General features: G+C 43.0%; 1 protein-coding gene across 3 annotated transcripts; it reads right to left on the reverse strand.

Annotated features, from left to right (window-relative positions):
* Positions 1–1445: 1445 nt before the first annotated feature.
* mgarpa (mitochondria localized glutamic acid rich protein a) lies at positions 1446–19431 on the reverse strand. Of its 3 annotated transcripts, XM_030395787.1 has the most exons (8): positions 19242–19431; positions 14580–14680; positions 13255–13360; positions 11599–11616; positions 7844–8173; positions 4138–5105; positions 3565–3611; positions 1446–3370 (listed from the first exon to the last, which is right to left on the reverse strand). In XM_030395787.1, the coding sequence occupies exons 1-7, from the start codon at positions 19315–19317 to the stop codon at positions 3576–3578; spliced, it is 1635 nt and encodes a 544-aa protein (XP_030251647.1). In that variant the 5' UTR covers positions 19318–19431; the 3' UTR covers positions 1446–3370; positions 3565–3575. The 3 variants fall into 3 exon arrangements, with proteins under 3 accessions (XP_030251647.1, XP_030251648.1, XP_030251649.1); XM_030395788.1 differs by lacking the exon at positions 3565–3611 and having other exon boundaries at positions 19242–19430; XM_030395789.1 differs by lacking the exons at positions 1446–3370; positions 3565–3611; positions 4138–5105; positions 7844–8173 and adding an exon at positions 9366–10581 and having other exon boundaries at positions 19242–19406.
* Positions 19432–22286: the final 2855 nt, after the last annotated feature.

Below are 22286 nucleotides of genomic sequence, written 5' to 3' on the forward strand. Positions count from 1 at the left end.
CGAAAGGTGTCAGGGTCCGCCACATTTATAAAGTAAGAGTATAAGTTGTGTTGTACTTTAAGGTCAGTTTGTTTATTCGGTTTATTCAGACATGGAAACAAAAAGAGTTTCTTTGTTTAGGCAGAAAAAAAATCAGCCAATGAAGATCTCTCTCTGCTCATTAACATTTATTCAACAAAACTACAGAGTGCTCCTTTAAATAAAATAAACAGTAACAGTTTAACATTTAAAACTCAGCTTAGTTGCTTCACGAGGACATAAGGAGACAGATTTGTTTGAGAGTGACCAAACCAGCCACCAATCAGATCCCGGTTTACATGTTTCTAAAGCCTGATTGGTGTGTGAGCTTTGTCTAACCGAGCCCGCCCACCAACACAAGAGCACAGAGAAGACATCATGTAACTGTTCATTGTACAGGTCTGCAAATGTCATCCTAAGTCATTATTACCAGGCAACATGTTTGAAGTGTCTTATGTCTTACCCCCAAAATACCACAATAATGACCTCGAAATGTATTTAAAATGATCCCAACATGATCTAATAACAATATTTTACGATTTTCCAATAAGCAGTCGATAAAAAGCTGCTAATTTCTTTAGTTTCAGTTTTTCCTCTCTAGTTTTTGTCGAACTTCAGCAGGTCACTAAACTGAAGGGCACATTTTAAAGATTTGCACACTCTACCATCTCAGCAGATTGGTTACACTTTTTTCCCTAAATGTTCTTTTACAGTTAGCCACCAGAAAAATTATAATTACGACCAAATACAACATAATCGAGAAATGAATTTCCCATTTTGAAATTGTAATTCTTTAATTGCCAATTGAGCCCTAATAATAATAATGTCTTCACACCACTCAAGCGTCACTCTTTATATTTTGAGACAACGAAACATTAGCAAATAAACTAATAACGGGGAAAAAAATCATACTTTCAACCATGTTAGTACCTAGGTATGTGCGTGAGTCAGACACAGAGTCTGATTATTGAATTGGTGAAAATGTAAATTGCTAAAAAAAAAAAAAGAAAGTTCCTGAAAGAAATTAGCAGACATTTTTTTGAACTGCATGTTGGAAAAAAGGTATTATTAAATCATGGAGTCATTTTTTGTTAATTACAGTAATTGTGGGGTTATTTCATATATGTCACTTGGTCCTACTTACCATGACATTTGGGGACTTATGAAATGAAGTGATGCTGACGACACTAGAGTTAAAAAAAAAAAAAAAAAAAAAAAAAAGACCTGTGGTTATGTAGCATCTCATCAATCAGAGGCTGGTCAAAAATAGGTTTTCAATTTATTTGGGCTCACGTAACTGAAACTAAAGTCATTAAGCCCATCTATCCATCCATCTCAATTTGTAAATAAAAGTAAGTCAATGTGAACTTCATCTCTTGCTTGGTTTTGTGAAGAACATCACACACACAATCATGTCAGCTCAGGTGTTCTTGGGAAAAATTGGTTTAATAACAAAAAGACAGAAATTATATTAATCCCTCTTTATTTTGCGAAAACAAGAAAAACAGTCATGTGTGAAACAGCCACGCTCACTTACATCCTATGAGAGACACGTGCCTTTGAGCACCAAGGACAACATCATTTTTAACATCTAATTTCTTTAAAATACGTACTCACGTCAAGTTCAGTTCTTCCCTCACTTCTGATCTATTTCAAAATACCATATGTCAGGCTAAGAAAGACAGAAATTCAAAAGTAAAGGTGAAGAAAATATGACAGAGGGACTGACGGAAGACTGTACAACAGAGCTGTTGAAGCATTTCACACAGAGACCTTTCTTCAGACATACTGCAACACTTCCCAAACACACACATTTCATGTCACACCAGTATCACAACTGTTCATACTTGCTGCAAGCCTTTCAATTACATCCACACAGCTAGAATAAAGAGCTCCCCGAAAGACAGAAAGAAGTGAAAGAGCATGATAGTGTAAGTATTCCCCAACCCACCTAACACCTCGTCCTCACAGATCCATGACGCAGTCTGGGCAAAACCAGTCTCCCTTCTCTTTGAATCAGCATCATTGACGAACGAGGAGAATTAGAATGCAAGAAGGGATTTCTGACTTTGATAATGATTGAATATGGATGGTGCAAATGAGGTTTCAACATATTATCAGGATGTACCACATTCACTGTATAGTCATTAGATTGTCTGCAAAACGAGGAGGAACAAACTAATCTTAAAAAGGTAACAATGCTAAATCTGTACAAGAAAAAAAAAAAAAAAACACCTGCTGCTCTGGCCTCTATGGGTCTAAACGTTTCCTATGTGGCCACACCCGATTCATGATGTCACAGCTGGTGTTATCCAACAACCGTCAAGGGAAAATACATGCTGTGACATCGCCAACTAGGGTGCTGCCAAACACACATTCTAACCGAAAGAGAGCAGTCCAGGAGAGAGAGTGAGAGAGAGAGAGAGAGAGAGAGAGAGAGAGAGAGAGAGAGAGAGAGAGAGAGAGAGAGAGAGAGAGAGAGAGAGAGAGAGAGAGAGAGAGAGAGAGAGAGAGAGAGAGAGAGAGTGTGTGTGCGTGTGTGTTTAGCTGGTAAGGAAGAACATAAGGGCAAACAAGTGTGTTTAGTCTCACAGCAGGTGTCTTGGTGATCAAATTCCAAGAAATAATGTGTTTGGTGAGGTTAGTGGCTCAGCAATCATGTTGTTTGCCTAGGAGCTGTAACATTTTGATAGCATCAAGAGGAGGTCTGTAGTGTGATTTAAAAGACAAGAGAAAGAACTGAGGTAACAAGGTAGCTACTGAGCCAGTGTGCTCAAAGTGTTTCTTCGTTAAAAGGATAAACCAGAGCAACAGTTCAGGAGTAGCAGAGGAAAAAACCTGAGGTCGGGTACTGTAAAGAATGCTGGTGACTCAGGAGAGCCCTCGTTTTAAAGAGATAACACTGTAGGTTCACATCACAAGTGGCTGGGCAGTGACCGGGTTAACAGGATGTGGGGAGGAGTATCAAGGTTTCCACTGGAGTGATTTTTGAGGCAGTACACAAGAAAACAATGAGGTGAATGGCTCAGTTTGTCTGCAACAGTAACAGGTTGTTGAAAGAGTGAGGTGGCTAAGAGACGAAACTAGGGTTGTGTTGAACTACTGACAGGGCTCAGCGAGGACTACGGAGTCAAGACATGCAAGTCAGAGTGGAGTGTCACAGTAATCGGGCTGTAGGGGCACCATGAATATGTTAGCATGATGGTCCCACGCTTCTTACACTACGGTCATCTTACAATGGAACGACATATTAGTCCCTTTGTGTCCTTTGAGTTGGGGGCTGGGGGCAAGTGTAGGAGAAAGGCACATCCTCTTCTTCTGCAGGATAGAGTCTTCATTCATGGGTCATTTACTGTGATGGGACAGAAATACATAGGTCAACAGTAATATACACTGTATGAAATACACTCCATTTATTTTCTACATTCCTACAGTGTATTTGAACCTTAAGTATAGGAACGTGGACATGTCTAATTCTATATCAGGTACACTATCTCCGCAACCTTCTCTACAATGGTACGTTAGAAATAATAAGAGGCTCAGTACCTTAGTTGGAACTACTGCATTTGCATCCTAAGAAGACGTCGCCTACCCTGAATAGCAGAGTTTAAAATCCATGTTAGTTATATAGTCCACACTGATGAAGACAAGCAGGGGTAAAAACGTCTTTACAGATCTCATACTGAAGCATCCTTGCAATAAAAAATGGTCTATTCAGCTCATTCCCAAAATTGCTGTTAAATTCTACAAATTAGGGTTAGGAAATGTCTACTAAATTGGCTTTTTACGAAGTCCACGTTGAAACATCATGATGACATCGTTGGTGGTGTGTCCAGTAGTTGTATGTTAGCAAACTACTTTACTAACTGCCGTTCTGACAGACTGATCTCACCCAGCGTGGAAAACTATCTCACGCACCATTGAAATACATTCCTGAAATAATGTTGCACCGTGCAACAACAAACTTCTAGTCATTGTCTCTGCAACTGCTGTCTGGTGGATGGTCATTTAAATCAGGCCCAAACCCACAACATCTAAGGCTAGGAATGATGAGAAATCTCCTCATCACTTAAATACTGATCAACATCTGTACATGGAATCTTAAATTTTATCTGGTACCTCAGAAGCAGGGGCATCGTAGTCTTCTGGAGCTGGGATGATTCTACCAGTAATGGGCCCTACTCCCAGAACCTTGGCCTGTTTATCTGCTTTAGGGGTTCCTTCCAAAACCACAACAATGTACTCTCTCTTGGGATCTTCTGCCCGGGTCTCTGCAGGCGCTGCTGGTTCTTCCACCACAGGGCTGGCTACTTCTGCAACAGGGGCTGCTGCAGCTTCTACAACTGTTGTGGTGAATGGTTCTTCAACTAGAGCTGCTGTATCATCAGGTTCGACTGGTGCAGAGGCAACTTCAACAACTGGTGCTGGAGCTTCAACAACTAGTGCAGGTGTCTCTTCTACTGATGCCACCTCTACTGTTGCTAGGGCCTCCTCAGCAACTGGTGCGGGCACCTCCTCGGCAACTGGTGCAGGCACCTCCTCTGCAACTGGTGCGGGCACCTCCTCGGCAACTGGTGCGGGCACCTCCTCGGCAACTGGTGCGGGCACCTCCTCGGCAACTGGTGCGGGCACTGGTGCGGGGGCCTCTTCTACTACAACTGGTGCGGGAGCCTCTTCTACTACAACTGGTGCGGGAGCCTCTTCTACTACAACTGGTGCGGGAGCCTCTTCTACTACAACTGGTGCGGGAGCCTCTTCTACTACAACTGGTGCGGGGGCCTCTTCGGCAACTGGTGCGGGGGCCTCTTCGACAACTGGTGCGGGGGCCTCTTCGACAACTGGTGCGGGGGCCTCTTCGACAACTGGTGCGGGGGCCTCTTCGACAACTGGTGCAGCAACTTCTACTGGGGAAGGAGCTTCCTCTACTGGGGAAGGAGCTTCCTCTACTGGTGACATTTCTTCAACAGGCTTTTCCTCCAGTGATGCTGGGGACTCTTCATCTTTGAGGTCTTCAACAACGGGTGCCGAGCCTTCACTTGCTTCAGCTATCTTCGGCACTTCTAGAGTAGAGGCAGCAGCCAGCAACACTGCAAGACAAAGTCCAGCCATCCAAACATCACTAATATTCAAGTTATATTTTCCTACATTTAGTCTACACATCTTAGGGTGGTTAGATGATGTAATTTGTTGGGCATTTGTGAGTCCAGTCTCAGGTTAGAGAATTGAGTGAAGCAAATGTGGTGGATGTGTCTACATGCAAGTGCAATGATAACAGGCAGTAGTGGAAATTGAAGAGAGCAGTGCAACAAACCAATAAAGGAACTCCCATATAAAGATTAAAAATATACAAAGTTTCCAACGGAAAGTCTACACATTGATCACAACATGTAACTGCTGCTACTGTAGCTGCAAGTTAGCTTTACTAGTCTCACGGACACTGCCGGCAAGTGTTGGAGTTCACACCGCTATCACTGCAGCTTTGGACCACTAGGAGGAAGTCTTTAGGTGAAGAGCCGGAATGTGCACCAGAACCGAAGCGCAGAATGTCAGACTCACTTTTAGTCACTGGCTACAGCTTCACTAAATTAAAGGCTGCAGACAGACGCAGAGCTGGACTTGTTGCTGATGAATGGTGAGTGATATAAGCTGGGTATATGTTTGACTGTTAGCAAAGTTGTCAACTCGCTAGTTATTGATCATAAGCCCAGTCAGCCCTTTAGCTTGTAGCATGTTACAGCCAGGCATTACTGTCTCTGGTTCAGATTATGTTAAATTAGTTGTGTGCAAAACGTGTACATACTATGACTGCTGCATAGCACAAAACAGCTGAGCATTGCTCAGCACATAGTGTACAATTTGAAGACATAAGATTGTTATGACGTGCTGAGGTTTGATTCGAGTTAGTAGCTAACATTACATTTGTTACAGAGACCTGGAATTTGTATTTATGACAGTTGTGTTGCACTCTGACTGTGTTGGAGCCAAATCATGCAATATTCTAATGTTGCTTTAAAGAAGTGTCTTTGAGACATAGGATATTACTGGTTTCTTTTTTTTGTTGAAAAATACCCAGTCAGCACTCTGTGATTTAGCACTACAATTTCTTGTCACTAATGGTCAACATACACACAACAGTATTGGTATAGTATGTGAGGCATAAGCTAGAATGGGAAAATATCAGCCATGCCAACATATCGAGTGTAATTCAGTTTAACATTTAAAAACGCAGGCATGACACCAATCGCCCAGCATGCCTCCTTCAAATCCTCACTGCAAAGTACAGACAGGTTTTTAGCAATACATATGGAACAGATGTAGCTTTAACATGCAAATACTTCACTTTAAGGTAGATCACTGTGCAAACAGAGGGGTTGTGTCTTGATGAATACAGAAGTGTATTTGTGATGCACAGTACAGCAAAGCAGAGTTGAATTCAGAGAGCGGCGAGGAGATGGTGAAAATGCTCTTAATAAATGAAAAGATCATGCTTGTGTTGGGTTAGTTCACTTATACAATTCCCTCACATGTTGAATATACTAATGTGGTAATTTGTGGTTCTCTGAAGACAAAAAAAAGCACTGAAATGTAATTGTTGAACTGAAATGAATGGATAGAAATGTCCTTATTTAAAACGGCTCCAATACAAATGACTGCAATAACACCAATTCAGACAAATCAAAGACTGCAGTAAACCTTTCCAGTTTGAGAAAAGCTTTATTGTATGGCTCGATGAATTACCGCAAATTGTTCACAGTGCTCGTTATCCAGTTATAAGCAAAATAAAAATATGATCACATATGGTTTGAATCACTAAATAGTCTAATTATGTCTGTATGATTTCTGACAGATTCACATTACACTTGAGGACACTAACACACTGCAGCAGTTACAGGGTTTGTACACATCTCATCTCAGAACCATCTCATCTTACTGAAGGATATACACAACTAGACCACAGTTTGAGGATAAACAGGCATCCGCCTGCTCTGTGATAACTGGCATTAAGTATTACAACATTACAGAGGTTTGTATCAAGGAAACACAGCGTTTTACCAAATCTCATCGAATGGCAGTAGGGGCTTCATAACAAAGCGATACCAACGATATGACAGCATTTGAGGGGTGTTCCTGCTCGTTCTCTTGCAATGTCGCTTTTGTTGTGTGTGGCTGGTTGGACCAGATATAATACAGCTTGTGGTATTCTCATGGGGGAATAAACATGGTTTAGTGCCGTTTACTGTACAATATCGGGGCCAATCTGCATGCATGATGTTTTTGTTGAGAGTGATCACATTTATTTCACCCATAACTGCAAATGAGCCTCACATAAATACCTTACTGTGGTGTTCAGCTGGAAATCAAGAGGAACCTGCTGAAAAGATGGCCTCCCTCGTTTTAGAACATAATAATCTGAACGAATATAGACATCATACAAAGTAATTTACTCTGCACACCGGAAAAAATCCCATGTCCTCTTTGTGTGAAGAAATGCACACAATGCTGCCCCCTATACCCACGCCAATAAATAAAAGGGAAAATATACAATTCTAGGACGACAGAAGAGAATGATCAGTAAGAGGTGAACCGGGCACCTGAGGAGAAGCAGCTAACCTCTAGTGGTTCTAGACAGGGCCTGGAAGTTCCCAGTGTTATTGTTTCCAGTGTTGTGAGGGAGGAAAGACCTACTGTCACCGACCCTTTAGTTAAGGTAGTTTAGAGATCAAGTGTGCGTCTGGTAGTGTGCGTGTGTCTCCCTGTGGTGAATGTGTGGAACCTCAGGCGTCGGAGGCAGCTGCCTCCTCCTCCTCAGAGGAAGAAGTCGTACCATTGCTTTCGGGCTCCTCGGCAGCAACAGCTGGTGGTTCTGCAACGGCCTCGGCAGCCTCTTCAACAGCTTCAGCCACTTGGACCACTTCTTCTGCCACCGCCTCCACCTCCTGCGCAGCCTCGGCAACAACCTCAGCCACCTCTGCGACGACCTCAGCAGCCTCTGCAACAACCTCGGCGACTTCTTCCACTACAGTTTCTGCCTCGCCATCGTCAGCTGCAGGGGCCTCCTCCTCGGCAGCTTCAGCCTCTCCACCAGCCTCTTCACCGGTCTCTTCAGCCTCAGCCTCAGCCTCAGCCGCTGCCTCCTCCTCCTCCTCCTCCTCTCCTGGAACACAAGAACCAGGGGGACAGTTTTAGTCACAGCATTGGTTTGTCTGACAGGGCATAAACATTCTGTTGTCTTCTACACTGAGCAGCCAGTAGTCTTAATTAACTACAGTGTTCACTGGTGCAGTCACTGTGTATCTTACAGACACATGGAGTCTGAAAAGCTGCATGTGAGAAGATCAACAAGGCAAAACATCTCTTCTCAAATGTTAGATATTTTGATTGAATATTTAAAAAGACATATTAAACAAGATTCATATATTATCAGTAGCTGTGTTTCCATCCAAGGTGTGAGACCGACAACAAGGGAAAAGACAATGAAAATGTTTCGTAATGCCAATAATAACTTTTGATAATGACTCAAAAGTAGTTACTGAATTACATTTTTGCAGTCTGTGGGAAAAGGATCCTGCACACTGAACAGCAGTGACAGTGGCAGTGACTGACAGTGTAATGCACTTTGGTTTTAGCTGGACTAAAGCAAAGTGGGTTCTAGACCTACAAACGCTGATGTTTGACCCTGACTTATTGAGCAGTGGAGATCATTTAAAAAAAATAATGGTATTATTCTTTGCTGCATTTAAAAAAAAATCCAACAGCCTGACAGTATTGGAGGTGCACAAAATCTGAAGTAGCTTAGGGCACTATTAGTTTCTGAAGGTCTCCGATTTGAGACAGTGGCTGGTTGCTGCCAACACCTCTGATGTTTTTGATGTAAATGGGATGGCAGCAGCAGTCCTGGGCCATAATTTGGATATTGTGATGGTTAAATGTTTTCAACTTGCTTGGAAAGTCAGACTCCAGTGTATGTCTAACAGGAGTCGATCAACTGTGTAAAAAGTGAGACAGACAGTTGGATGGAAACACAGCTACTGAGAGCTGATCACATTCTCCAGTCGATCCGGAAATAATCCAAAGCTTACCACTGCCTCAGGGAATACTTCACCTGAAAAGACCCAGAGGGCGACAACTTTACTACACCGTGTGCATGCAAATTCAAAGACAGGGAGGGGCATGAGAGAGACGAGAGGGAGGGAGGGCAGGGAAGAGGAGGGAGAGGAGTGCAGGTTAAGGTGGAGGGTATAGAGGGGGTGAAGTTGAATCTTGGTTCTTACCATCCGATTAACAAGCTATCAGTTATCTGGAAGTCTGAAAGTCAGTCTGACAGGGAGACAGACACCGAGACAGCCCAGGGGGTTGTGCGTCTTTAATTTTTAACTCCGGAATTCTACCATTCTACATTTACCTTTAACATAAAAAACACACCAAGCTGTGGGAGACAGGGATCAACTTTGACTCTGATGCGTAACACATGATCACTGACTATTGGGAGTGATAGTAGCTGGAGCGAATTCAAAACACTTTCCTGTTGCAAATGAGACAAAAAAAACAAAACGTAATAATCAAATACAAAGATCTGATTTAAACTGCCAAATCTATTATCAGGTTTCGGCTGGAAATAGCTATTGCTCGAAAATGTTTGATGAGTTCTGAACCACTAATCCCATTCATGTGCATCAACAACTTGTGTAAAGTGGAGATTCTCAGCTTTTCAGTGTTGCCACACATACTTATAAACTGACTGACTAAACAAAACAGCATGTTGGTGAGGAATTTCTCTCCCACTCTCTATAACACCACTGTAAACATGCACTCAGGCACAGAGCTATAGCACCGGTTAATTTATTATAAATCGCTCCTCTGTAGTACTGCAAAATTTGTTCAGTACCCTTAAAAGTACGGAGTTCAGTACCCAGCCCTACACAGTGCAAGACATTTGTGTAAAAATGTGTAGTTATCATCATTTCAATTGTTGAGTAATGGCCTGACATAATGCCTCCAGCCACGGCTGTCACAGGCGTGGAGTCAACAACAGTAGATTACGGCCACTGACAGTAAGATACATATATGTTAAGATGTATGTATGTATAAAAGGGCCAAAAATCAGCTAACAGAGCCCTGTGGACAATGCTAATGGTTTACTATCACTCACAATAGTGCATGCTAGTGTGTTAGCAGTTACAGCTCTGCACAGCGGTTGACCGACTGGCTAATGTCCCACAAAAACAAAGTTAATTCTTTAACATTTATAACCAGACATGATATAGTACATTGACAAAACTGGATTGTGGATACTGATGTCAAGTCCATTAATCCTCTTCACAGATTTACACATTAACATTTAGCAGCAAGAGGCAACAAAAACGCAGAAAGGGAGCACCGGATCAATATCCTTCACAGTAATGTCCAGAGGTTTTTAGGCTCGGAAGAGGACTCGTTTTCTTTCTTTCTTAGCGGTACAGGAAAGGAGGAGAGAGGGGTTTTGTTTTTCCGTTCAGATCCAAAGAGTCCAGTTCTAGGACGAATATCCATGCGGCCACAGAGGACCTTAGCTTTAGCATTACACTGAAAAGAGTAAAGACACAGAGAGTTAGAGATAAGGGAAGAAAAGATTTAGCTTTCCAAAAAGCCACGTTCATTTTACACAATGAAGTCAATCTACATTCAACCAGAGGCTACGCATGTGAAAGATGGTAATGTTGCTGCTAGCGGGATGCACTGGTAATGCTAATGGAGAAAGCCGTATGAGTAGAAGCCTTCGTCATGAGGAAGGTAGGGCAACGTCACTAGTTTGTCCAACTTGAAGCGGACATGTCTTCTACAGGCATATATCTGTTCTGTACTGAAAGCCTAGCCTACCTGTGCTAATGTGAAGGACAAAGTGAAGAGTGGGAGGGAGAGAGAGGACGGACTGATCTGGTGACCAAGTCTTTGGGCCAGAAGGGTAAAGTGAGGAGAGGTGAGACAGAGGTCGCACGGGAGGACATGTGTCAAAACTGTTTTGGCCACATTGTGAGATAGGTTGTTTGAAACATTTCGGTTCGTTCATCTGGGGATCATGCATGGATCTTGATGAAAAAAAAGAAATCAGACATATTCAGAAGGCTGGAGTGCATTTTCATGTGGATCCTAGATGTGGAAATCTTCAATCATGGTTCAGCAGTGATGTGTGGGTGTAGAGTTTGATACTGGATGAGACTTGAGTGAATTAAAGGGGACGTTGGCCCTTGGAGAAGGTATACACTCTACTGAGTGACAGTCTAGTGTTAAATTCTTACTCATAATGCACCAGGCTGTGTTGGATGTGACAACTATCAGCTGTTGCAATCACATTATTCTATTAGGTGTAGATATCATCATTTCTGTTTACAACACTTAGTTAGTTTCCTTCCCACGGTCTAATCTTGGACCTAAGAGTGCTAAACTCATTCAGTGATTGGTGGGATCATGAGCTGGCTCTGCAAGTGGAATTATTACAAGCACAGTCAAGCCAGCATTTCCTGGACCTCAGGTCAACATTTCAGTGATGCAGTCAGGAAGTTCTCAGGCAGTGACAATGAATGATGCGATGACACAACTCACCCTCTTCATCGTCCGCCCCTGCAAGCAAACACAAACATCAGTGTAAGTTTCACATAGAAACAAGCTGCATCAACAGTAGCTGCTTTGGTGTTGGGCAGTGAGGAAATGTCTGGAAAACTTAGTTAGTTTTATTAGGAAAGCCCAAATTAACGTTCTCAGTTCTGGTAGGGTTTTTAGCATCAGGGACAGCTACTCCTTACTGTTGATCACTGCAACAATTAACCTGTTACTGCCTTAAAAACAATGATTTTAATACACAAAATACCATTTGTTTCAATGGTCCACACTGATTGACATTTAACTCTGTAGATGTGCTTATTGTCAAAGATTATTAAACAGGAAGACTGTTAGATTTCAATGTGAATTGAATTTTGTTCTGTGGAACTAACTCGATTTTTCGATGCTCTGTCTGAGATGTGATTCTTCCTTATTGCATTGGATGAAATGGGTCATACCCGCAGTGAGCAGTGACCGACTCTGAACACTCTCTTCCAATACGTTAAGACTGTACACAGTGACGCTGCTGCTGCTGCTGCTGCTGCTGCTGCTGCTGCTGCTGCTGCTGCGATCCCTTCACCGTCAATGTGTTTGCTTTATTCATACTGCTCAGATATGGTTCAAGTCTACTGATGTCATCCATCTACAACTGCACACGGGCTGTTGTGTGCTAGCCAGAACAAAATAAGCCAACCATCAGTGATGACACAGATAACATTCAGAATACACAGTTGCGTGTGCTGCAGGGATGTTTGTATTGAGAGGAAATGAGTCTGTATAAGAGAGGGGGTTATACAGGGACTGTAGCGCTGCTGCAGTCTTCTCTCTAAAGCACTGTCAACTTCTCAGACACATTTCTTGCATGTGAACACATACTTGGCAAACAAAGCTGATTCCGATTCGGCTTTGACAACTAATAGAATAAGCATGGTTCTATAATAGTCAGGCAGGACAGGAGGGTGAGTGCGTGTGTGAGTGCAAGTGAGTGTGTGTATGTGTGTGTCTCTAAGCTGCTGAGACAACTCTACCAACAGACTGTCTCTCCATTGGTGGCGTTCCCTCACTGCTGAAATAAGCAGGGGATAATCTGGGACATTCCCACAATCCTTTGCTAAGGGTGAACTCAGTTATTTCACACAATGTGAGGCTGAGCTGGACAGATGTAAAACTGTTGTTTCACTAATTTCAGTCAAACAAACAATTGGAGTTTTCTGGTTTGCTGGCTCTCATTTCAGCACCAGGAGCTGTCCACAGTATGAGCCACTGGGCTTCACACAGTGCAGAACCAGGCACAGCACTGTGCTGTTCTCCACATGGGGTGCGTCATTATCAGATGGTCAGTTTGTGTCATTGTGATTTCATCTAGCAGTGGATTTAACCTGTTATATCTGGAGTAGTTTTTATCTTACAATTTTAGAATCATCCATGAAAGCTCCCATTTCTAAGTTCTTTTTAATCATGGTAGAGATCCAGACTGAGCCGACAGATTTAACCATTTAGCAAAGGGGTTGGTAAACAGCAATCAAAAGATCTTCACACAACTAGAGATGACTCTATAGCACCTTTTCATTTCTACAGCACAGAGACAAAATGATTATTAGCTGCAGTTACTCCAGAAGTCTGTACATTCATACGGCATACTCGTATATTCATACTTACTCTTGGGTGGCCATGGTTTAGGTACCCACTCTGTCTTGGGTCTGGCTTTGATTTCTGTAATGCGATCATTGAACCGGGCGTGGTCTGTGGTCACAGTGCTAAACGCCTGTGGACAGAGGAACAAGTTTCAATCTGATGTTTCTCGTTAGAACTCAGTCCTCACTTAAAAAGATTCACATGCCACATGGATGTAAACCTACAGGAGGATGATGAGAGCCACTGTTAGAAATTGAGATTTTTTCAGAATTCTGACGCAAAAAAAAAAAAGAGGTTGAGGGAGGTTGTGTTGTGTTGGGGGGGGGAGGGGGCTAACTGCATGGTAAAGCAAACACTGTTGTTACATTGTCATTAAAGAATGTAGTTGCCAGTTTGTGGAAAACAAAACAAAGTAAAAAACGGTACAGTTTGACAGAATGCACCCCACATTCTGTACTGGTCACACTTAGATAGCTAGCATTAGCAATGTTAACGCATGCCAACGCTAGCAACGTCAAAGCGGGCTAGCGTAACCAACCGCAGTATTATGCTACTGCAGTAGAAGAGGCAGCAGTTTCATGACCAACAGAGTATTTAGCTAGATTTAACAAGAACGTGGGGAAAAAAAAATACAAATGGTTTAAATTACAAATTAAATAAAAATTATCAAAAAGTTCATGTTAGCTAACCAAAGTGTGTGTAGCGTTAGCTCACTGTTATAGTCTTAAGGGCACTGTTACAAAAAAATCATCTGGTAGCTTGCATAGCTTGCCACATAAACTTATAGCCTTTTTTGTACATGAGTTTATTGTTGATGGGACTGGGCACCATTTTGGCTCACCCAACTACGTCCTTACATTAACTCATTGTTGACCCAATGACTATGATAATTCAATCAAGCCACCATTCATTCAAACATATAAAGCATGTATGCGTTTGATCCGAGTGTCAGTTACGTTAAATCAGCAGTATTCTGCAGACCTTAGTGTGAATGTTTGGACAGAACAACTAGTTGGACAGTTAAGTAAGTAGTATTTGTGTCAGGACTAGGCGATCCTGAAAACACAGCCTCTTCTGATGCAGGTGCATGCTACTCATGGAAAGGGGGCGATGGGAGGCCCCATTTAGTGGCAGAATTTCGAAATAACACCTGTTAAGTCTTTTTTTTTTTCCTACAGTGGCCTGAAAACTACTGTGTGTAAATTATCATTTGACAATGTGGCCATACTTCTTATAATTGGGTAATCAAAAAAATATATAATGTCTGAGCTGTTGACCTCACCTCATGTCTGTCAGTGTCAATTTTGTTGACGCTGAAAAGATGAACTTTTAGTAACAATATAACTTACGTATGACACAGCACCAACGAAGGCTCCACCACACAGCAGGGTGTAGAGTATGTTCTCCCCAGAACCACCAGGAACCGATGACATCTGCCGCCGCTGCACAACTGGAGGGGGTTAAGGGACACACATTAGATTATTTGATCACTCTAAAGATTTCCCTTACAGAGCCTTTACTGTGTTCACATGGCGTTAGAGGAGCTCCTTTCAGTGACCGATCACAGATGGAACAAACGGGTGATTAAATCAACATTAATCATGCATTTCCCTGAACTGCTTTGCCTCTACGTGTCCCCACTGTGGAGGACCCTGGACAGACCCTCGTGGCTTTAACCCTCCTATGATGTTCGGGTCAAATCTGACCGATTTACAACTTCATAAGATCCTAAACATTTTATTTTTCTTCTGATTGTCTCGAGGCTTTATGATATCCTCCACACTAGGCATTTGAACATATAAAATTTCTGATCAGCACTTTCAATGAATTTTGAGTCATCTAATCAATTTTGTAACACCTGTGGTGTTCCCGGTCAAAATTGACCGGCATATGAAATGAATGGGTAATACTAGATTATGTTCATTCCTTAGATGGAAAACATCCCCATGTACACACACACTTCTACATCCACAACCACAAACATCGTCCCACCCTCACATACACACCCACACACGCACATATACAGTATATATTCCCCCACGTGTACCACACATTCCTGACTGAAGAATTAGATGTCATTTATGGGAAACTGTCTCTTTCTCTCGCTTATATGCCCACCTGGGAGCCACACACACTCTCCAGACCTAACAATGTATCAAACCTGTTCAAAGGTCCAATATATACAGACTTACACATTTCAAACTCAACAATTAGGTGTTTGTTATAGGAACTGATCTCTTTCCCATGCTTATGTGCCCATCCCTACACGTGAACCACACTTTACAAAATAGATTATCTTCTCCCAGACAACCTATATAAAACTTTATTTGTGCCTTTCTGTCATTTGACTCTGTGACCACAATGAGTAGGAAATTTACTGTCAAAGAGGCTCTGGACCGATTTTTTGAATCAGATGAAGACGAGATCGAAGTTTAACTGGAGATAGAGGAAGATGTGTCAGTAATGGAAGACGACATCCATCCTGATTTTGATCCAGACCTTTATGAGACTGACCAGTCAACAGATGGATGGATGCAACAGATTCCAGAGGAAGAGGCACATGCAGAAGAGGCACGAGAAGAAGAGGCACCTGAGGTGACATTCCAGTCCAAGGGCAACAACTTGCTCTGGTATTCTTCCTCCCAGGACAGAGGAGGCAGAGCAAGAGTGGAAAACATTGTAAGGATGATGCCAGGGCCAACACGATACGTAATATCTCATTTGGATGACATCAAGTCCAGCTTCCAACTCTTTTTACCAGAGTCCATGGAGGAAATTATACTGGACATGACAAACCTGGGGGGGAAGTGTGTGTTTGGGGACACATGGAGAGAGTTGGACCAGGTAGACCTCCAAGAGAATATAAATAAAACAAGTTAGCTACAAATGTGATGCCTATGTTTGCAAGGCACACTCCAACCTGATTGTACAATGCCACTCCTGTGTGGCACACACACACACACACACACCACCACACACACACACACAGATGACTATTCATGATGATTTTTTCTGATGTTCTGAGAATTTGGTCTCCGTTTTGATTATTATTATAATTTTCAGTGTCTATTCTTTGTATATTCACTGCAGTTATGCATGTTTACAACTAGTTGGAAACATTGTTTACAGCATTAAAGGGTGTTAAATAACATTTGGTAAATGATTATGTTCTAATTATGTTTTTTTGTGGTAACATAAGAGCAGTTAAACCTGACTGGTCAAATTTGACCGCGAACACCAAAGTAAGGGGGGAGAAACGAACATAATACAAGGGTTAAAAGGAATAATGTGCAGCGCGAACCCATAAGCCTCGGCTCTCGGTGAGAAAGGGATTGGTGAGAGAGCACCCTAAGGCGCTCTACTGGCTCACGATGCCTCCTCCTCTGATTGGATTTAGCGCCATAGATTTGGATTGCCAAAAATAAGCCTGTCAGCACTTGTTTGGCGCCTGCAAGGAACTTCACTTATTCACACCCTTCAAGAAAGAGACACAGTTTGGTTTTGGGTCCGTTATGCTCGCAGTTTTAAAATACTGCAGTGAGGTGCGGACAACTTTGTACTGCGATTTCAAGTGATAAAGCAGTTGACGGGCAATTTTAATCAACTTGTCCCAGAGTTTGGCCCAGCGCTTTCTTTGCAGACGGGACAGAGAAATGCAGGCGAGCGAGCTTTGTTTACTATAAAAAAAAACCTGGACCAGAGTCAACGCCTCCCACCAACACGGCTTACATCAGCTTTCAATTAAAACCTCTGCAAACACCACAGATCCACACTTCCAACAATCCCAGCACGCTGACGCTGCTGGTGCTTTGTCATTACCTCCGGCAAGCAGGTGATGTTTTCACCGTTGTCTGTTTGGTTTGTCGATTTGTCAGCAGGATTACACAAAAAAAAAAACAAACCCAAACATAATAATGAATTTGTTTTCACTTTCTTCAACATTATGAGATTTTTCAAACATATTGTTAATTCCTCTGGGAATAAAGCATGGATGTTGATGAATAGAATCAGGTGTGTTTAGGTGGCAGGTAAACTGAAATCCAGATGCAGCGGATTGAAATAGGTTTTATTTGATATTGGATTAGGTTCGATTGAATTAAAAGGGACATGATGGGTGTTGGTGGAGGTATGCACTCTACCGTCATTTTAATTTTTTGTATGTTTCATTACTGCGTTTCTGCTTATTGTATGCGTTATTCTTACATGTCTTATAGCTAAGAGTTCTGTTCGTTGACTGTATGATTTCAGTGATGTAAGGTGACCTTGACTGTAGTGTTAAATATCTGTATAACCGATCTAATACTCATCTCCTGCACCGTCATGCTCCCCCCTACAGGGCGGACTTAATGCCTTCTGTGACAGACACATTATGATGTGGTTGTTCTTGTAGAAATGAAGTGTTACTGTGTGCAGTTCTGAGTGTTTTATCCTCCTCAGACTTTCAGGAAGTTACCCAGCATGAATGGCTCCACCGACACCACCCTGTTATTTACACCAGTTAATCGGCTCAAGTCAATGTATGGGGTAGGGGGGATAAGTTGGTGAAATCCATGGGGGGGGGGGGGGGGGGGGGGGGGGCAGGTCAACAGGTCACAGGATTATACCATGATACCCTGCTGTGGTTAACGGGCCCACTGAGGACCAGGAGGGCTCGCCGGTGTCTCATCACTGGACGGATGTTGGCTGCACAGTGGAGACATCAACAGCGAGGTAAATCTCTTTAAGGGCCCCCAGCAGAGCCTGGCAGCGAGCACAGCCCCCGTGAGAAGGCATGTCACGCACCCATCTTTTTATAGGCTCCCAGCTCCGTCAGGAGGTTTCCTGAAGCAGGCAGCTGAAGAGGGCGCCTGAGGGGAGAGGCCAGCAGGACAGGTCGGTCAACATGGAGGAGATGGTTCTGTGATGTGGAGCTTTTTAAATGGCCGCTCCACCTGAGCTGCTAACCCAGACACAGCTGACATCACTAATGGGCCTACTACACTAAAGGGCATTTCCTCTTTGGACCGGGCCTTTACCCTGGGACACCGTTAGCTGCACTGACAGACTCGAGGTCACATCTGCTCCACTGCAGCACTGACGTAACGTTAGCTTCACGTTAGCCTTCAGGAGGCTAACGGGACTGTCAGCGCGCGTGGACACCTTTCTCCGGACAGAGTGACGGTGTGTGGTGATGACGAAGACCCTGTCCTTCATCATCATCATCACCATCACCAGGCTGCCTCCACACATTGAGTGTCCGTGTGTCACTTAAGGACGAAGAGGAGCTGCGGACACACACCGGCGACAGCTAACAGCAGCCGCGGACGTATGCCCTCTATACATCACACGTACGTACACACACACACACACACACACACACACACACACACACTGACATACCGACAGACCACGTGACTGACAGCGGCCACCATGTTTCCCCGCGGCCTGGTTGAAGGTCATAGTCTAACGTATATAATGTATACATGCTGTACGTTCACGTCAACAGCAGAGGACGCTTCACCTTCAGAGAGAGGACACCTCACCGCGGGCCTCCCTCGTGTCTCCTCTCCTATAGGAGCTGTCGGGCCTCCATTAGAGGGGCTTCAAAATGTAACGCGTACCGTTTATAAAGTAACGTATGGAGGAGGGGGGACGCGGCAGGTGAGCACGTTGCGGTGTCTCCTCTGCTCCACCCTCAGAGGAGACACGCGCCGTCCCGCACCGTGTCCCCGCGGACAGCCGCCTCACGTCCAGTCTGACAGACAGTGAACACCTCGGCGCTAACGACGGCCGCTCCTGCCCCGGCTTTCAACTAGACATCCCGGCTGACCTTCACATCTCACGGGCAGCCATTACCACGCTGCTGCATGCACTCGGGCTGACAAGAGAACAACGTGTACTATCGGAGGCAGCGGTCACAGTCCGGAGTCGGCGCAGAGGAAACGTCATCAGGCAGAGAGATCGTTGAAAACATACAATATAAGTGTTTTTTCCTCGTTTTAAAGCTCTTTATCCTGGCTGAGTAAACTCACCATCCCGGGGCAACCTGTAGGCTGCTCTCCGTGCCAAAGGCCCACACCTCTGCCAGGCTGCTCTGCAGGAAAACATCGCTGCTCTCCGGGGCTACGACGAGGCTGCTGCCGCTTCAGCACACGCTGGATGAATGGCTGCTGGTTGCTACAGAGTCGTGAGGAGGAGGAGGACAGACCTGCCCTCTGTGGCGGTATGAAGGCTGTTTAATGCCACACAGCGAAAGGAAGATGACGTGTATGAGGAGTTATTACCACCCAAGAACATAAGAAGGATGAATCTAAGAGAACATGTCTCGTTACTAGGGTTATTATAGTTTAACTAAATTAAATTAAATTCCTAGATACAAACCAAACTAAAAGTCTTTTTCACTTGTTAAACTAATTAAAACTAAACTGAAATTAAAAAATAAATTAAAATAAACTAATGAACATTTAAAAAATATAAAAATAACAAAATATAATAACCCTGACACACACTCACTCACTCCATTCTTCATTGTTTGAGTCGCTCTGTGAATGGCAATAAATGTGGTTATTTCTGAAAGTAATTCTGGGACTGCATTTTTGCATTTTTTCAAACAGGTGGATGCTGCTCGACCAGATATGGGTGGAAAACACAAGCATGTTGCAGAGGAGTGGATCGACGAAAAGGTGGCTGCATCAGGGAAAACAAAATGTGCAAAGCAACAGTCTCTCCAAGGAAAAAAAATTGTCACTGAACCCCCAACCAAGGATTTTCTTGGTCGACCAGTGGTCATCATTTAGAGCGATTAGTCGACTAATCTACGAATACATATATACATATACACACACACACACACACACACACACACACACACACACACATATATATACATATACATTTTCTTATATTCAATGAAAATTAAGCAATAAAACAATGACTTACAAGACTTCTTTAAAAAACATTTCATTAAATGGCTAATATACTAGACAAAAAAAATACCAATGTGTACCCCTTCCAGGACTCGATCCCCAGTCGTCTGCATGGCAGGCAACTGCTCTATCCACTGTGCTAACATTATGTCCTATAGTTGGACAAACGAAACGAAATCTATGAATTATCTTTCTGGCTGCTTCGCTCTGATTTCTCCAAACAGTTTTTTTTCTTTCAGAAATATGCTTATATTTCCTTTGAAACCGATTCCAATATCGCTGAAAACTCCATATTTCTTGTCCGAGCATGGCTGGCAGTGAAAGCTGTAAAATACATAGAAGTATTTTTTGTTTACGGTTGTATAAATGTGAGAATGAAATTTGGGAACTGTTATTGGACCAACCTGCTGTCAATCTTGTATTCTGGTTGCTGATTGGTAAGGGAGGACGTCCTCCCTTAGCGCGTCATGTTATGTGTCTTAGCCAATCATAGATCAGCATGAAAAAATCCTAAATGCATTGAGTGAATGGAAGGAGATCCCTCCCACGGAGGACAGAAGCCCTCCGTCCTCCTCTAGCCCCCACCTTCCTGCTCCCTGCTCCTCTCACAGACTGCTCTGTCTCCTCCGTCTGCAGCTGTCGCTGTTGAACCGTTTTAAGTGGATTTTCTTCCAAAGAAGAAACTTTTTTTTTATGATATAATATATATATAATATTTTATAAATGATACTGAGATTTGGTAAGGATTTATTTCAACCAGTTACTCTTTCTTAAAAAAAAAATTGATCTTCCTCTTGCCTCTCAAAAATAGAGGAGGACCAACCTCCTCTGCCTCTATGGACGAGCCTCCTCTGATATATATATATATATATATATATATATATATATATATATATATATATATATATATTAGGGCTGTCAAACGATTAATTTTTTTAATCGCGATTAATCGCATTTTGTCCATAGTTAACTCGCGATTAATCGCAAATTAATCGCAATTTTTTTGGCACATTTTTTTCTGTTCTAAATGTACCTTGATGTATTTTTTAATGTTCTTAATACTTTTAACAACATAAGAAAGGGCAAATCTGCTTGCATTATGAACATTTTTGGCGGGGGGAGGGCTCTCTGCATCTGCCGTGTGTTTGGCTTGCAAGTGATATTTGAGACTCAATGTACTTCGATGGTAACTCATTTCATGTCGATAGTACATGCAGATAACTTTTGTCCTATCGACCGAACCATCTGGCAGTGTTTCGAAAGTAGTTTGCCGTTCATACCGTAAATGACCAAATAATATATGGGTTTCAATTATCCACAGGGTCCCTTTAAACGCCGGTGCAGATGTATATTTTGGTAAATAACCGCTGGTTCCAAATAAATGTCGGGTCTAATTTTTTATTTTTTAAAAATTAAGGAAGAAGAGGTGACCACTGACACTGCACGTTTTTCTTCTTCGCCTTTTTCACGCAGTGTGCTGCTTTCTGTCAGTCAGTATCACAATGATGATCGCCATGGCTCCGGTGCAGCAAAACAATAAAAAGTACCACTTGAAATTCAAACTTTCAGTTAAAATATGCAGAGGAAAACTCGGGAGAAGCAGCCGCTAGATGTTTCTCTGTCGACCAGAAGAGAGTGAGAGAAACGGAGCTTGAGCGTCTGTCTGAGGAGGACATCAACAGGGCCAGGCTGCCTGCTGGAGGGAGGAAGAAGGCTAGCGAGGAGCCTGAGATAAACATGCGGGGATGAGTTATCAGCAAACGGGCACGCCACGAGAGAGTGTCCCGCAGAATGATCAGGACGATGGAGAAACAAATGTCCGCCACCGTGAGTGACAGCAGAGATGAGGAGTTTGCAGCGAGTGCTGATTGGCTAAATCGTTTCCTCCGCCGCAACAACTTCACTTACAGGAGGATGCCAGAGAATTCACCGAGAAGCTGGAGAAGTTTGTAATGTTTTCATCCAGGATTATTGTGAGGAAGGAATTAAACGCCTGTCCCAAATTGCCTTTTGGTCTGTTAAGTGATTGAAACAACTAAACCCCCCGGCTATTAATTGGTATTTTACGGTAAGTCCTTTCTCAATTTCCTCATTTTTCAGTCCACCGTGTTTTTCCCGAACCGCCAACCCTGCTGCATCTTCTTCTGATTC

This window comes from Sparus aurata, chromosome 18 (assembly GCF_900880675.1).
Source record: "Sparus aurata chromosome 18, fSpaAur1.1, whole genome shotgun sequence".
NCBI classification, from domain to species: domain Eukaryota; kingdom Metazoa; phylum Chordata; class Actinopteri; order Spariformes; family Sparidae; genus Sparus; species Sparus aurata.